At 54.8% G+C, this 16,424-nt stretch overlaps 2 protein-coding genes across 7 annotated transcripts in view; one reads left to right on the plus strand and one right to left on the minus strand.

Annotated features, from left to right (window-relative positions):
• Window positions 1-51: 51 nt before the first annotated feature.
• STAP2 (signal transducing adaptor family member 2) lies at window positions 52-14,966 on the minus strand. 5 transcript variants are annotated; one of them, XM_003819277.7, is made up of 13 exons: window positions 14,709-14,966; window positions 10,092-10,163; window positions 9,813-9,935; window positions 8,152-8,208; window positions 6,088-6,188; window positions 4,768-4,902; window positions 3,340-3,409; window positions 3,148-3,250; window positions 2,966-3,031; window positions 1,412-1,573; window positions 1,232-1,324; window positions 464-538; window positions 52-206 (listed from the first exon to the last, which is right to left on the minus strand). In XM_003819277.7, the coding sequence occupies exons 1-13, from the start codon at window positions 14,808-14,810 to the stop codon at window positions 142-144; spliced, it is 1,224 nt and encodes a 407-aa protein (XP_003819325.1). In that variant the 5' UTR covers window positions 14,811-14,966; the 3' UTR covers window positions 52-141. The 5 variants fall into 5 exon arrangements, with proteins under 5 accessions (XP_003819325.1, XP_054960039.1, XP_063455856.1 ...); XM_055104064.2 differs by having other exon boundaries at window positions 8,152-8,204; window positions 9,809-9,935; window positions 14,709-14,894; XM_063599786.1 differs by lacking the exon at window positions 4,768-4,902 and having other exon boundaries at window positions 14,709-14,935.
• MPND (MPN domain containing) overlaps window positions 4,828-16,424 on the plus strand; it is a 30,859-nt gene continuing 19,262 nt past the window's right edge. Inside the window, exons 1-2 of one of the 2 annotated variants that reach the window (XM_034945477.3) lie at window positions 4,828-4,960; window positions 15,551-15,672. In XM_034945477.3, coding sequence (XP_034801368.3) covers window positions 15,573-15,672 — 100 coding nt within the window. In that variant the 5' untranslated portion in view covers window positions 4,828-4,960; window positions 15,551-15,572. Of the gene's footprint in view, window positions 4,961-15,452; window positions 15,673-16,424 lie in introns of those variants that run through there. The other variant, XM_034945478.3, reaches the window with a different exon arrangement.

Genomic DNA, 16,424 nt, shown 5'->3' on the forward strand with positions numbered 1-16,424 from the left:
TCTGACGGACCCCTCGTCCCCTAATCCCCCAAGCCAAGCCGGACACATGGGTCCTGGGGTCAGAGTTTTAATCCTGGGAAAAAGAATCTGGCCGCTGGGCCATGCCCCGGGACTGGCCCGCTGGTCCCTGGTGTGTCCGAATCAGTGCTCCAGTGCCCGCCTCTTCTCCAGCTTCTTCTGTAGCTCTGCCGTCATGTCTGCCAGCCCTGGGGGTTCAGGACCAGGAGCTGCAGCTGGCTCAGGGATCCCCAGTCCATGCCCACCGCCCTGACAGCCACCCAGGACCAGCTACAGATTTGCAGGGCCCCGTGCAACAGGACAGTGTGCTCGAAGGCATTAAGAATTTCAACACAGAGACAGCAGAACCTTAAAAGACAGGGCGCTTCAGAGTGTGGGGACTTGTGTGACTGTACGGTCACACACCTGGGAAGCCCGCCCCGCACTGACCCCGCAGACCCCTTACCGGCTGTGGGGAAGAGAGGCTGGGCTGAACTGACTGGCAGCTTCCTGGCCAAGCCACCATTAAAGACTTTGGGCTCTGGAAGAGAAGACAGATGAGGCCAGGTGTGGTGGCTTACGCCGGTAATCCCAGCACTTTGGGAGGCTGAGGTGGGTGGATCACTTGAGGTCAGGAGTTCGAGACCAGCCTGGGCAACATGGTGAAACCCCTTCTCTACTAAAAATACAAAAATTAGATGGACGTGGTGGCAGGTGCCTGTAATCCCAGCTACTTGGGAGGCTGAGGCAGGAGAATCACTTGAACCCGGCAGACAGAGGTTGCAGTGAGCTGAGATCGCGCCACTGCCCAGGCAACAGAGTGAGACTCCATCTCAAAACAAAAAACAACAACAATAAAGACAGATGAGCTGGGTGCGGTGGCTCACGCCTGTAATCCCAGCACTTTGGGAGGCCGAGGTGGGCGGATCACAAGGTCAGGAGATCAAGACCATCCTGGCTAACATGGTGAAACCCTGTCTCTACTAAAAATACAAAAAAAAAATTAGCTGGGCATGGTGGCGGGCACCTGTAGTCCCAGCTACTGGAGAGGCTGAGGCAGGAGAATGGCGTGAACCCAGGAGGCGGAGCTTGCAGTGAGCCAAGATTGCGCCACTGCACTCCAGCCTGGGTGACAGAGTGAGACTGTCTCAAAAAAAAAAAAAAAAAAAAAGTCAGATGAGGGCTGAGGCTGGCCTGCCATCAGGTGAGGGTGGGATATGGGGGGGACCCCAACCTGGCTTGGGTCCAACGGGTGGCTTTGGAAGCTTGGCAGGAGGCTTTGGCAACTTCTTTGGCTTCAGGATGACTGGCCAACTAGAGGAAGCCACTGCGTGGACAAAAGTGTAACGTGTCACATCAGCTGTTAACCTGCTTCCCCAACCCCCAGCTCTCAGCAGCTCTGTTCCCCACCCACCATCTTGGTTCTCATAGTCAACAGCTGGGCCATCTCCAATGGGGGTCACGTAGTTCTCTTCCTGGTTCGGTAGTGGGGGCAGTGGGGGCAGCTTGTCCTGGCTAGACACAGGCACAGACGCAGGTGACAGCGGCTTGGGGCCACCTGTGCAGGGTGCAGGACCTGATGGGGAAACGTGGTCACTGTCAAGACCCATGTCATACAGGGACACCTTGCAGGTTGGGGGGGGGGGGTCTGTGTGCATGCCTGGAGACAGGCATGTGTCTCTGTGTGTCTGTGTGTGTGCCCATGTATAAGTCTGTGTCTGGGCCGGGCGTGGTGGCTCACGCCTGTAATCCCAGCACTTTGGGAGGCCAGGGTGGGCGGATCACCTGAGGTCAGGGGTTCAAGACCAGCCTGGCCAATATGGTGAAACCCCGTCTCTACTAAAAATACAAAAATTAGCTTGGCGTGGTGGTAGGCTCCTGTAATCGCAGCTACTCGGGGCTGAGGCAGGAGAATCGCTTGAACCTGGGAGGGAGAGGTTGCAGTGAGCCGAGATTGCGCCACTGCACTCCAGCCCGGGTGACAGAGCAAGACTCCGTCTCAAAAAAAAAAAGTCTTTGTGTGGCATACAAGTGTACACTAATTGAATCTGGATAAGTTAAAGTGCAAGGTTTGTACACACCTGTTGTGTGTATACGTGTGTGACTGCACGCCTGCTGAGGTGGCTGCATTAGTCCTTGTCTACATGAGTGCGTTTTGCCCGTGTATCTACACGTATCCGAGTTTGTGCCGGTGCACGGACGTATCTGCATTTATGTGTACACATGTGATTGTGGCATGACACAGGTGTATCTGTGCTACATAGCATGTGTATGTGACTGGAATTGGGGCACACGTGTACTTATGCATGTGTGATCTGTTGTGCCCGCACAAGTGTGTGTCACCTTCTGGCTAGGCAGGTGGCCACAGTTGCATGGATCATGCATGTGTAATGTGTGTGTGGATGTGGCACTTGGGGGTCCTTGCATACGCCCAGACCAGGGAAGACCAGACAACCCACGCTACATTCCTTTCTAGTGTGTTCTCTGCCTCCTCTTCCCACTCCATAAACAGGACCGATTTCCACCTCTTTCCCAACACCCACCCGGATTCTCGGTCCCTGTGGGGCTACTGCTTGTCCGGGTGTACCCTCTGACCCCTCAATGCACATTTCTACCTAAGGAGATCCTTTGGGACCATCTGCAAAGACCCACTCTTCTGGGAAGCTTTCCCTGCTCTGCCCCCATCTTCTCCCGAACTCTAGGCGCCTCCCCCGAGCCCAGGTTTTTCCTCCACCCCAAATTCAACCCTACAGGATGAGAGTGTCTGTGTTTAGCTCTGTCCCAAGCTGGGACCCCCGCCCCCTCCCCCCCCACACACACCCTGACGGCAGGGTCTGAGTCATTTCTGTCCCTGCAACTTTGGGAACATCAGATGCAGGAGGTGCAGCCACCAAACTGACTGAGGGGGCGTGGCTGAATGCGGGGTCCTCGATTCCTCCCACCTCCGCCCGCGGGAAGGGGGCGTCACCTGGGCCCGGAGCGGAGGGCGCCACCCACACATTCTCGCCATTCTCCTTATCGGCTTCCACGTAGCCTGGAACAGAGAGGGCGGCCTGGAGGAAGCGCGGCGGCCAGGGGCGGCCCGGTCCGTCCGAGCGGGGGCGGGAGAGGTGAGCACTGGGCCCCCGAACTCCCCGAAGGCGCACCCACCTAGCACCTTCTCGTAGTCCTCGTCTAACAGGAATGGCACCAGCGCCTTTTTGGTATGCGACACGAAATAGTTGACCACGGCGTCCAGGGAGGTGCAAGAGAACTGGGGGCAGATGGGGGAGCGGTCAGGCTGCTGGAGAAGGGACGCGGACCCCACAAAGGCACTTCTAGGGACTCTGGCCCAACGCTCACCGGCTGTTCCACATCGATCACGTACTTGGGGCCCTCCCGCTTCACCTTGTAATGCCGGACCACGTGCGTCCTGCACCAGGAGAAAGCGAGTGAGTGGCTCAGCCCAGGCTCCCACACCGCCCCTCAGGGAAGGCCCCGCCCCAACTCCAGGCTCCGCCTCCAACAGAAACAGGTCCATACTGGCTCCGCCCCCACAGAAGGCCCCGCCACTGACTGGTTCCACCCCATAAAGGACCTAAGCCCCGTTGACCTCCCGGAGCACTGACTGCCCGATCCCAGCACTGCTCCCAGCGGGGACCAGGCCCGACCGACCCACTCCCACAGAAGACCCCACCTCTAGTCTTGGCACCACCTCCAGCGAGGGACCAGGCCAGACTGACAACACGCTAGGAAAGGTCCGCCCCTAATTCTGGCACCGCGCCTAGGGAGAACCAGGCCCTAAAGACCCTGCCCCAGGTAGGCCCCGCCCCCTGTAATGGCTCCACCCCCAGGCACCGACTCTACCTTCTACATCGCCTTGCCCAACCCTGGACTGGGCTTGAGAATTTGGCATAAGGCTCTGACTTCGCCCCCAGGGTGGCTCCGCCTCCATAGCCCTACTCAACTTCCAAAAAGGATCACGGCCATGACTCCCCCCGTAGATCCTGACTCAGCCCAAAGAGCCCATTCCCATCCCTGGATTTGACTTCATCCCCTCCAGTGGCCCAGACCTGGCCCCTGCGTACCTGACGTTCCGGAGGGGCCGATCCTAACCTAGGAGTCTGACTCCACCTACAGGGAGTCCCAGCTCCTAACCCAAGACCTGGCTCTTCCTGCAAAGGAGTCGGCCTGGGCTCTACCTTCTTCCCTAGGCATTAACCCCATACCTGGGGCAAGGCCAGCCTCAGGATCCCACGACCCCGGAGCTCTGATCCCGCCCCCAGCCCTCCCTGCCCAGCTCTGACTCCGCCTCCATGCTCCCCTGCCTAGCATTGACTCCACCCCTCCCCCAGCCCGCCCACCCCAGCTCTGACTCCGCCCCAACACGCCCAGCGTAGCTCTGACTCCGCCCCCATGCTCCCCTGCCTAGCATTGACTCCACCGGAGCTCCCCCAGCCCGCCCGCCCCAGCTCTGACTCCGCCCCAACACGCCCAGCGTAGCTCTGACTCCGCCACCAGTGTACTCTGCTCAGCTCTGACTCCACCCGCCCCAGCTCGCCCAGCCCAGCTCTGACTCCTCCCCCAATCCGCCCACCTCAGCTCTGACTCCTCCCCCAATCCGCCCAGCTCAGCTCTGACTCCGTCCCCAGACGCCCCTCTCGGCTCTGGCTCCGTCCCTGGGCCTACCCACTAGCGGGTCGGACTCCGCCCCTGCTTCTGACCACGCCCCCGCGCCCACCCTCTTCCCACCCTCCTCCCACCCAGGGCTCTCCAGATGCGCATGCGCACCCGTTGTGCATCTGCCGCGTGGTGACCGACACGCCGTCAGCGCCGTCCCCGCTGGGCCGCAGCAGCAGGTTCCCGCACTCGGGGTAGCGCTCCAGGAGCAGTTGTGCCTCCAGCCGGCTCACCTTCAGGAAGCACCTGTGGCGGGCCGCGTCACCCACTCGGGACCCCGGAGACCAAGTCCGCTCTTCCGCACGTAAACCCTGCCTCCTCTGAGACCCAGCCCCATCCCCGTCCCCTAGGCCCAGGAGACCTTGCCCTGCTCTCCAGACCCAGGCCCCTCCCACGGAGACCCAGTCCGGCCTTCCAGGCTCCTAGTTTTTGTGGGGTTTTTTGGTTTTTTTTTGAGACAGGGTTTCGCTCTTGTTGCCCAGGCTGGAGTACAATGGCGCTATCTCGGCGCACCGCAACTTCCGCCTCCCGGGTTCAAGCGATTCCCCTTCCTCAGCCTCCTGAGTAGCTGGGATTACAGGCATGCGCCACCAGGCCCGGCTAATTTTTGTATTTTTAGTAGAGACGGGATTTCTCCATGTTGGTCAGGCTGGTCTCAAACTCCCTACCTCAGGTGATCCGCCCGCCTCGGCTTCCCAAGGTGCTGGGATTACAGGCGTGAGCCACTGCATCTGGCCGGGTTTTTTGTTTTTTTTTTCTTTAGAGATGGGGTCTCGCTATGTTGCCCAGGCTGGGTCTCGAACTGGGTAAAAGCAATCCTCCCGCCTCGACCTCCCAAAACGCTGAGATGACAGGCGCGAGCCACCGCGGCCAGCCAGGCTCTTAATTCTGGCCCCGGAGATGCAGCTCCAACCCCTAGGGAGACCCAGCCCTGCCTCGTAGGCACCTAGAGCCTCCCCTGGAGATCCTGTCCCGCCCTCCAAACACCTAGACCTTACCCTGGAGGCCCTGCCCGCCTCCCTAATCACCAAGAACCGCCCACAAAGACGATGCTCCGCCCCCCATCCAGGCCCCGCCTCTAGGGTCCCGGCTACCCTCTCCGACAAATAACTCCTCCCTGGAGACGAAGCATCACCTTCTAGACACCTAGACTGACCACCCCCAGACCCTGTCCCTACTCCTCAGGCCTAGGCCCCGCCACTGAAGACCTTACCAGTCCTCTAGGCCCCTAGACCCGCTCCTGGAGATCCTGCCCTGCCTCCCAGCATGGGCCATAACTCCCCCTCCCCCTCCCCCACCCCCAGCCCCAATGCAGTCCTCATGCAAAATCCAAGACCCAACTCCAGGGGACCCAACTCACTGCCCACCCTCAGCCACACAACCACCTCCCATCCCCATCCTGCAGCCCCTCGGGACAGGCGGGACACTCACGAGGGTGTCTCCAGTGCACGGCGCGCCTCCTCTTTGGCCAAGACTTCAGACATCATGTATAGGTGCCCAGGAAGCAGGGTCAAGTCGGTCGGGACACGGAGCTGAGGGGCGATCGAGGGACAGTGACTGCACCTGGCCAGCCGGGAATGGACGGCTGTGCCCAAGTCACAGAGTGGCAAATTGAGGCCAGAGCTCAGAGCAATGAACTCTGACACCTTAGGGGGCAAAGAGGGCTTCGAGAGGGTTGCAGAGGAGTGTTGCATGAGAGTAGATGCTGGGGCCAGGCTTGGTGGCTCACGCCTGTAATTCCAGCACTTTGGGAGGCCGAGGCGGGCAGATCACCTAAGGTCAGGAGTTCGAGACCAACCTGGGCAACATGGCGAAACCCCGTTTGTACTAAAAATACAAAAAATTAGCCGGGCGTGGTGGCAGACACCTGTAATCCCAGCTGCTCGGGAGGCTGGCGCAGGAGAATCACTTGAACCTGGGAAGGCGGAGGCTGCAGTGAGCCAAGATCACGCCATTGCACTCCAGCCTGGGTGACAGAGTGAGACTCCGTTCCCTGCTCCCCCACCCCACCAAAAAAAAAAAAAAAAGTAGATGCTGGAATCTAGGGTCTCAAACTAAAGTCTGCAGGGGCCAGGCAGGTCTCAAACTCAATGGCCTGCCAGGGTGAGGCAGGAAACAGGGAAATCAGAGGGAAATCAGGAAGGTAGACTAAAATTCGCAGTTGATAAATGATGTCAGCTAATTTTTTTTTTTTTTTTTTTTTTTTGAGATGGAGTTTAGTTCTGTCACCAAGCTGGAGTGCAGTGGCGTGATCTTGGCTCACTGCAACCTCCAACTCCCGGGTTCAAGCCATTCTCCTGCCTCAGCCTCCCGAGTAGCTGGAGTTACAGGCTCCCGCCACCACGCCCAGCTAATTTTTGTGTTTTTAGTAGAGACAGGGTTTCACCGTGTTGGCCAGGATGGTCTTGATCTTCTGACCTCATGATCTGCCAGCCTCGGCCTCCCAAAGTGCTGGGATTACAGGCGTGAGCCACCGCGCCTGGCCAATGTCAGCTAATTTTTAAAAATTTAGCACTCTGTGGCCAGGCATGGTGGCTCACATCTATAATCCTATCACTTTGGGAGGCCAAGGAGGGTGGATCGCTTGAGCATAGAAGTTGGAGACCAGCCCGGGCAACATAGTGAGACCCTGCTCTACAAAAAAATTTTTAAATTAGTCAGATGTGGTAGTGTGTGTCTGTATCCCAGCTACTTGGGAGGCTGAGGCAGGAGGACTGCTTGAGCCTGGGAGTTGGAGGCTGCAGTGAGCTATGATCACACCACTGCACTCCAGCCTGGGCAACAGAGAGAGACCTTGTCTCAAAAAAATAAAATAAGAAATACAGCTGGTCGCTGTGGCTCACGCCTGTAATCCCAGCACTTTGAGTGGCCAAGGCGGGCAGATGACTCAAGGTCAGTTCGAGACCAGCCTGGCCAACAGGGTGAAACCCCACGTATACTAAAAATACAAAAATTAGCCAGGCGTGGTGGCGGATGCCTGTAATCCCAGCTACTCGGGAGGCTGAGTCACAAGAATTGCTTGAACCGGGGAGGCAGAGGTTGCAGTGAGCTGAGAACGTGCCATTGCACTCCAACCTGGGCAACAGAGTGAGACTTAGTCTCAAAAAAATAAAACAAAATTTTGGCCAGGCGCGGTGGCTCACGCCTGTCATCCCAGCACTTTGGGAGGCTGAGGCGGGCGGATCACGAGGTCAGGAGACAGAGACCATCCTGGCTAACACGGTGAAACCCCGTCTCTACTGAAAATCCAAAAAAATTAGCCGGGCGTGGTGGCGGGCGCCTGTAGTCCCAGCTACTCCGGAGGCTGAGGCACGAGAATGGCGTGAACCCAGGAGGCGGAGCTTGCAGTGAGCCGAGATCGCACCACTGCACTCCAGCCTGGGTGACAGAGCGAGACTCCGTCTCAAAAAAAGGAAAAAAGAAAGAAAGAAAAAGGAAGCTTTTTGAGGAGATCTGGAGAATGGGAGAGAGGGTGCAGAGAGCCACTACTCTTACCTCCACCACCGTTAAGATGAAGCCTTTCCACATTTCCCGACACTCCAAGGTCTCTACCTGGGGAACAAAAGAAAGGAAAGAATCCATGTCAGTGAGCCTCAGTCTACTCATCAATGAAATTGGACTAGGGAAGAGTCCCTGCTTCAAAGGGCTGTTTTCTTTTTCCTTTTTCTTCTTTTTTTTTTTTTTTTTTTGAGATGGAGTCTCATTCTTCTGTCGCCCAGGCTAGAGTACAGTGGCGCGATCTCAGCTCACTGCAACCTCCACCTCCCAGGTTCAAGCGATTCTCCTGCCTCAGCCTCCTGAGTAGCTGGGACTACAGGCATGCACCACCTCGCCCAGCTTTTTTTTTTTTCTCTTAGACATGAGGGTCTCACTTTGTTGCCAGGCTGGTCTTGAACTCCTGGGCCCAAGCTATCCTTCTGCCTTGGTGTCCCAAAGTGCTCAGATTACAGGCATGAGCCACCATGCCTGGCTGATATTATGATTTTTGATGTTATTATATCAACATTTGAAAAACATAGATCAGGCTGGATGCAGTGGCTCACTCAAGCCTGTAATCGCAGCACTTTGGGAGGTCGAGGCGGGAGGATCACTTGAGCCTAGGGGTTCAAGACCAGACTGGGTAACATAGCGAGCCCCCTGTCTCTACAAAAAAATAAAATATTAGCCAGGCATAGTGGCATGTGCTTGGCTGAGGTAGGAGGATCGCTTGAGCCCGGGAGGTCGAGGCTGCAGTGAGCTATGATCTCACTACTGCACTCCAGCCTGGGCGACGAGCAAGACCCTGTCTCAAAATAAAATAATAAATAAAATAAAATAATAGAAAAACATAGATCAGTTCCCAGACCTCTCATGCTCTAAACCCTCCCATAGGCCAGCCACCGTGACTCATGCCTGTAATCCCAGCATTTTGGGAGGCCGAGGTGGGTGGATCACTTGAGGTCAGGAGTTCAAGACCAGCCAGGCCAACATGGTGAAACCCTGTCTCTACCAAAAATACAAAAATTAGCTGCGTGTGGTGGCACACGCCTGTAATCCCAGCTATTCGGGAGGCTGAGGCAGGAGAATCACTTAAACCTGGGAGGCAGAGGTTGTAGTGAGCCAAGATTGCGCTACTGCACTCCAGCCTGGGTGATAAGAGCAAAACTCAAAAAATAAAAATAAAAAATAAACCCTCGGCTGGACGCGGTGGCTCACGCCTATAATTCCAGCAGTTTGGGAAGCCGAGGTGGGTGGATCACCTGAGGTGAGGAGTTCCAGGCCAGCATGGCCAACATGGTGAAACCCCATCTCTACTAAAGATTCAAAAAATTAGCCAGGAGTGGTTGCGTGCGCCTGTAATCCCAGCTACTTGGGAGGCTGAGGCAGGAGAATCACTTGAACCTGGGAGGTGGAGGTTGCAGTGAGCCAAGATCGTGCCATTGTACTCCAGCCTGGGTGACAGGGCGAGACTTGGTCTCAAAAAAAAAGTAATAAAATAAAATAAAATAAACCCTCCCATAGCACCCAGCTCCTTTGGGGTCAAGACCCAAGTCTTACCCAGGGCCCACAGGGCCCTGTACTACCTGCCCCTTCGTGGTTGGCACAATGGAGGGTAGGAGCATTTGAGCATCTTCTGCCAGCACCGCCCCTCCGCACCCCTCCAGCAAGGGACCTACCTTGAACTTGATCTCCTGATTCCGGAGAATCAGGCTGAAGTGGGTGCCAGGGTCACGTGAGCTTCCCCAGGGAATCTCATCTGTGAGTTTCTCAAATGCTCCCAAGTTGAGCTTCTCCACGTGCTGGGGGTATAGAAGCAGGGGGTCTGGGCACCAGTTCCTTGGCCTCCAGGCCCCCTGGATGATGTAGCAGCCACCTTGACCACACCATCTACATTGTCTGCTTGGTCTCTGGGCTCAAGGGAAGGCCTGCTCTGGAGCCTCCATTCCCATCCTTACCTGGAAGTCCCGATTGCTATTGTAGAAATAAATGGTGAGACCCTGGAGGCCTGCCCAGAACTTCTTGTAATCCTAGGGACCAGAAGTGCAGAAAGAAGAGGTGAGCTGGCCAAGCTGAGTGCCTTTCATGTACTCAATCCTGTCTCGGGGCCTTTGCACTGGTTGTGCTCTCTGCCCCACGCTGCCCCCAGATCTTTATCACCTCCTGCCTTGAGTTTCTGATCAAATGTACCTTCTCAGGGAGATCCTCCCCACCCATGGCCCAGCTTCTGGGTGTCTGTTTTCATCTGAGAAAGGACCAGATGGAACCTCGATGTGATGAGGGATTCAGAGCAACCCCCGCCAATCTATAGAGATGGGGGCTCTAGGGGTAAGTTAACTAACTGGTTTAATGGTATCCCATTCATCTTTCATCATCCACCTACCCACTAGCCATCTATCTATCATCCGTCTGTCCATCCGCCCACCCACCCATTCATCCATCCACCTACCATTTACCCATCCATTCATCCATTCATCTATCCATCCACCCACCATCCACCCCCTCATCCATCCGTCCATCACCCCCATCCATCCATCTATCCATCATGGAGCCATTCATCATCCATCCATCCAGTCATTCATCAATACCTACATCACCCACCATCCATCCAGTCATCCATCCACCCACACATCCATCTGTCCACCCATCCATCCATCCCTCCATCATCCATCCATTCATCTATCCATCCACTCACTGTCCATCATCCATCCACCCACTCATCCATCCATCCACCCATCCATCCATCCGTCCATCCATCCACCCACTCATCCATCCACCCACTCATCCATCCACCCACTCATCCATCCATCCACTCATCCATCCACCCACTCATCCATCCATCCACTCATCTATCAATGCATCCCTCCATCCATCCACCTACACATCCATCCATCCACCCATCCATCCATCCCTCCATAATCCATCCATCCATCCACTCACCGTCCATCATCCATCCACCCACTCATCCATCCACCCACTCATCAATCCATCCACCCATCCATCCACCTATCCATCCATCCCTCCATCATCCACCCACCATCCATCATCCATCCACCCACTCATCCATCCACCCACTCATCCATCCACCCACTCATCAATCCATCCACCCATCCATCCACCTATCCATCCATCCCTCATCCATCCATCATCCATCCATCCACTCATCCCTCCATCATCCATCCATGCATTCATCCATTCACCATCCACCCACCCATGCATCTTCCCGTTCATCCATCCATACATCCCTCCATCATGCATCCACCTATTCATCCATCTATCATTCATCCATGCACTTGTTCATCCGTCCATCATCCACCCACCCACCCGTCTGCCCACTCATCCATCCATCCACTCCCCCATCCATCCATCCACCCACTTGTATATGCACTCATCCATCCATCCATCCACCCACACATCCTCTCAGCCACCATCAAGCCCGCATGTATTCACCAAGCCTCCACTCATCCCCCCATCTACCCATCCACCTGTCCATCCATAGACACACGCACAGATACACACATGCATTTACCTAACATTTACTGAAGGCTTTTTATGTGCCAGCCCTGCTCCAGGCACTGGGACTAGAGCAATACAGGATTAAACACTGTATTGCTTCATTATGTATCCACGATGTGCTGTTGGGCAAGTTATTTGAGCTGTCTTTGTCTGTTTCCCCAGCTGTAAAATGGTGATAATAATGGTGCCAACTCTGGAGGATCTCATGAGAATTAGGTGACTTTCCACATGGGAAGCACCAGGGCCTGCGTTGAGTCAAGTCCTCAACATGTGAACTGTGACTACAGCCCTAACTCCCTATTTCAGAAGACAGAAAACTAAGGCTCAAAGATTAAGTCACTTGCATAAGGCCTGGGAGTAAGGAAAGTGTGGAGCCGGGATTAGAACCTGGGTCTTCTTAATTCGGGCCCATGATCTTTTTTGTTTTGTTTTTAAGAGACAGAGTCTTGCTCTGTCGCCCAGGCTGGAGTGCAGTGGTGCGATCTCGGCTCACTGCAACCTCCACCTCCCGGTTCAAGCCATTCTCCTGCCTCAGCTTCTCAAGTAGCTGGGATTACAAGTGCGCACCACCACATCCAGCTAATTTTTGTATTTTTAGTAGAGATGGGGTTTCACTATATGTTGGCCAGGCTGTTCTCGAACTCCTGACCTCAAGTGATCCGCCGGCCTCGCCCTCCCAAAGTGTTGGGATTACAGGCGTGAGCCACTGCACACAGCCTTTTTTTTTTTTTTTTGAGACAGAGTCTCACTCTGTCACCTAGGCTGAAGTGCAGTGGCACCATCTCAGCTCACTGCAACACCCCCCCGCCCCGGTTCAAGCAATTCTCCTGCCTCAGCCTCCCGAGTAGCTGGGATTACAGGTGCACACCACCACGCCCAGCTATTTTTATTTTTAGTAGAGATGGGGTTTCATCATGTGGCCAGGCTGGTCTTGAACTCCTGACCTCAAGTGATCCTCCCACCTCGGCCTCCCAAAGTGTTGGGTTACAGGCGTGAGCCACCACGCCCGGCCCCCATTATCTTTCTTTTCTTTTCTTTTTCTTTTTTTTTTTTTTTGAGAGCAGTCTCGCTCTTGTCCCCCAGGTTTGAGTGCAATGGCTTGATCTTGACTCACTGCAAACTTCGCCTCTCAGATTCAAATAATTCTCCTCCCTCTGCCTCCCAAGTAGCTGGGATTAAGGCGCCTGGAACCATACCCAGCTAATTTTTGTATTTTTTAGTAGAGATGAGGTTTCACCATATTGGCCAGGTTGGTCTTGAACTCCTGACCTCAGGTGATCCGCCTGCCTCGGCCTCCCAAAGTGCTGGGATTACAGGCGTGAGCCACAAGCCCGGCCTCCCCCATTATCTTTCTTAACTGCAGTGGTCTACTGCCTCTAAAGGGTTTGTTGGTTGGGGAGGATTTGGATGTATGGAGGTAGAAGGAAAGTCCACTCCACTACAGGTAAGGGAACCTCAGGGGCAGAGGCGGGGACATGGGCAGGGAGGAGCTGGGGGTGTTTGTTTTGATCTGTATTAGAAAATGAGGCAGTCATGGTGGCTCACACCTCTAATCCCAGCACTTTGGGAGGCTGAGGCAGGAGGATCACTTAAGGCCAGGAGTTTGAGACCAGCCTGGGCAACATAGCAAGACCCCATCTTTTTTTTTTTTTTTTTTTGAGATGGAGTCTTGCTCTGTTGCCCAGGCTGGAGTGCAGTGGCACGATCTTGGCTCACTGCAACCTCTGCCTCCCAGGTTCAAATGATTCTCCTGCCTCAGTCTCCAGAGTAGCTGGGATCACAGGCACGCACCACCACGCCCGGCTAATCTTTGTATTTTTAGTAGAAATGGGGTTTCACCATATTGGCCAGACTGGTCTCGAACTCCTGACTTCAGGTGATCCACCTGCCTCAGCCTCCCTAAGTGCTGGGATTACAGGTGTGACCCACCGTGCCTGGCCAGCAAGACCCCATCTTTAAAAAAAAAAAAAGGCTGGGTACGGTGGCTCATGCCTGTAATCCCAGCACTTACGGAGGCCGAGACAGGTGGATCACCTGAGGTCAAGAGTTCGAGACCAGCCGGGCCAACATAATGAAACCCTGTCTTTACTAAAAATACAAAAATTAGATGTGGTGGTGCGTACCTGTAATCCCAGCTACCCGGGAGGCTGAGGCACGAGAATCGCTTAATCGTTTGAACCTGGGAGGTGGAGGTTGCAGTGAGCCGAGATGGTGCCACTGCACTGCAGCCTGGGCGACAGAGTGAGACTCAGTCTCAAAAGTAAATAAATAAAATAAAAGCCAGAAGAGGCAGTGCATGCCTGTGGTCCCAGCTACTCAGGAGGCTGGGGCGGGAGGTTCACTTGAGCCCAGGAGTTTGAGGCTACAGTGAGCCACGATCGTGCCCCTGCACTCCAGCCTGGGTGACAGAGCAACTCTGTCTCTAACAAAAAGAAAGAAAGAAAATGAATATGCGGCATGGGGAAGGAGAGATAGGGCCTCACGGGGAACGGAGGGGCTGGGACTTTATTCTGAGGAAGACATAAGCACACACACACACACACACAGGCACGCACTGTCCATGGAAACTATCTGTCCTGTGGAATGTGGCCCCCGCTAGCTCTTACTGTCCTCACATGTCACCTGTCCTGGCCTTCACCCCGGCAGCTGAGCTTCACGGAGTTTTTCCTGGGCTGGGAGTGGGAGGAAGCTCGGGAGTCAGAGGACTCCCTGTTTCCTGCAGGAAGTCCCTGATCTTGTTTGTATTCGAGAGAGTGAACGAGAGACAAAAGCAAAGATTGAGACAAAGAGAGAGGGAGACTGAGAGAGACATCGGGAGAGACAGACGGGGCCAGGGAGAGAGAAAGAGAAAAAGAAACCAAATTCAAAGACACATGGAGACAGAGATAGACGCACAGAGAGGCAGATGGCCAGAACCCACCCCAGTCCCCCAGCACGTGTCCTGCCCAATCCAGCACCCACCCCGCCCCCCCTTGGCGAGTGGGGAGACTGGGACTCAGAGAGGTGCCGCAGCTCCCCACGGTGGCCCAGCAGGGCCAGCCCCCGCCTCCCCACCTTACCCGGTCACAGGGCCCCTTCTTCTCTAGAAAGCTCTCATAGTAGTGTGAAGGCAGGACACCCTTAGGCTTGGGGACACGGGGTGGCCTCAGGGCAGAGGCCATGACGGAGCCAGGGTCTTCCGCCTGGCCTCTCCTTCCAGTGGGTGCCCCAGCTGGGCCGGGAAGCTGAGAAACAGGTTTCAGGGGAGTTTCCTCTGTCAGCCCGTCAACTCCCTCCCCTGCCAGGGCTGGGCAGAGGCTGATCCCAGCAGGTCCAGTGATCCTAGGGAAATCCCCGCCTCTCCGGTGTGGAACTGAGAACAGAGAGAATGTATAAGTCTACTTGAATGGGAGAATAATCTTCGCTATATCTGCAAAGACAGAGACATGGTCTGTCTCTTTATTTATTTATTTATTTTTCCTATTTTGAGACAGAGTTTCACTCTGTTGCCCAGGCTAGAGTGCAGTGGTATGATCTTGGCTCACTGCGACCTCTGCCTCCCGGGTTCAAGAGACTGAGCTGCCTCCCGGGTTCAGAGACTGAGTCCAAGCTCAGTCTCCTGACTAGCGTGGATTGCAGGTGACCGCCACCACACCTGGCTAATTTTTGTATTTGTAGTAGAGACGAGGTTTCCCCATGTTGGCCCAGGCTGGTCTCAAACTCCTGACCCCAAGTTTTCTGCCCGCCTCAGCCTCCCAAAGTGCTGAGATTACAGGCATGAGCCACCACACCTGGCCCTTTCTCTTACTTTGATGGACCCTAATGATTACATTGGGCCCACCTGGATAATCCACACTACTCTCCCTATTTTAAAGTCAGCTGACTAGCAACTTTAATTTCATCTGCAATTTTTCTTTTTTAGACGGTGTCTCATTCTGTTGTCAATGCTGGAGTGCAGTGGCACGATCATAGTTCACTGCAGCCCTGACCTCCCAATCTCAAGTGGTCCTCCTGCCTCAGCCACCCGAAGAGCTGTGACTATAGGTGGGCACCACCACACCCAGCTAATTTATTTTCCTTTTTTAAGGATGAGTTCTCACTATGTTGCCTAGGCTGGAGTACAGTGGGGCGATCATGACTCACTGTAGCCTCGACCTTACAGGCTCAAGTGATCCTCCAGCCTCAGCCTCCAGAGTAGGTGGTACTACAGTTGCACGCCACCACACCTGGCTAATTTTTTTTTTTCTTTTTTTTGAGACAGACTCTCGCTCTGTAGCCCAGGCTGGAGTGCAGTGGCGTGATCTCGGCTCACTGCAAGCTCCGCCTCCCAGGTTCATGCCATTCTCCTGCCTCAGCCTCCCAAGTAGCTGGGATTACAGGCGCCTGCCACCACGCCCAGCTAATTTTTTCACTTAGTAGAGACAGGTTCTTGCTATGTTGCCCAGGCTGGTCTTTTTTTTTTTTTTTTTTTTTTTTTTTTTTTTTTTTTTGAGACAGAGTCTTGCTCTGTCACCCAGGCTGGAGTGCAGTGGAGCGATCTCGGCTTACTGCAACCTCTGCCTCCCAGGTTCAAGCAATTCTCCTGCCTCAGCCTCCCGAGTAGCTGGGATTATAGGCGCGTGCCACCATGCCCAGCTAATTTGTTTGTATTTTTATTTTAGTAGAGATGGAGTTTCACTGTGTTAGCCAGGATGGTCTTAATCTCCTGACCTTGTGATCCACCTGCCTCGACCTCCCAAAGTGCTGGGATTACAGGCATAAGCCACCGTGCCCGGCCCTCAGGCTAGTCTTGAACT

Source organism: Pan paniscus, chromosome 20, assembly GCF_029289425.2.
Source record: "Pan paniscus chromosome 20, NHGRI_mPanPan1-v2.0_pri, whole genome shotgun sequence".
Classification (NCBI taxonomy): Eukaryota; Metazoa; Chordata; class Mammalia; order Primates; family Hominidae; genus Pan; species Pan paniscus.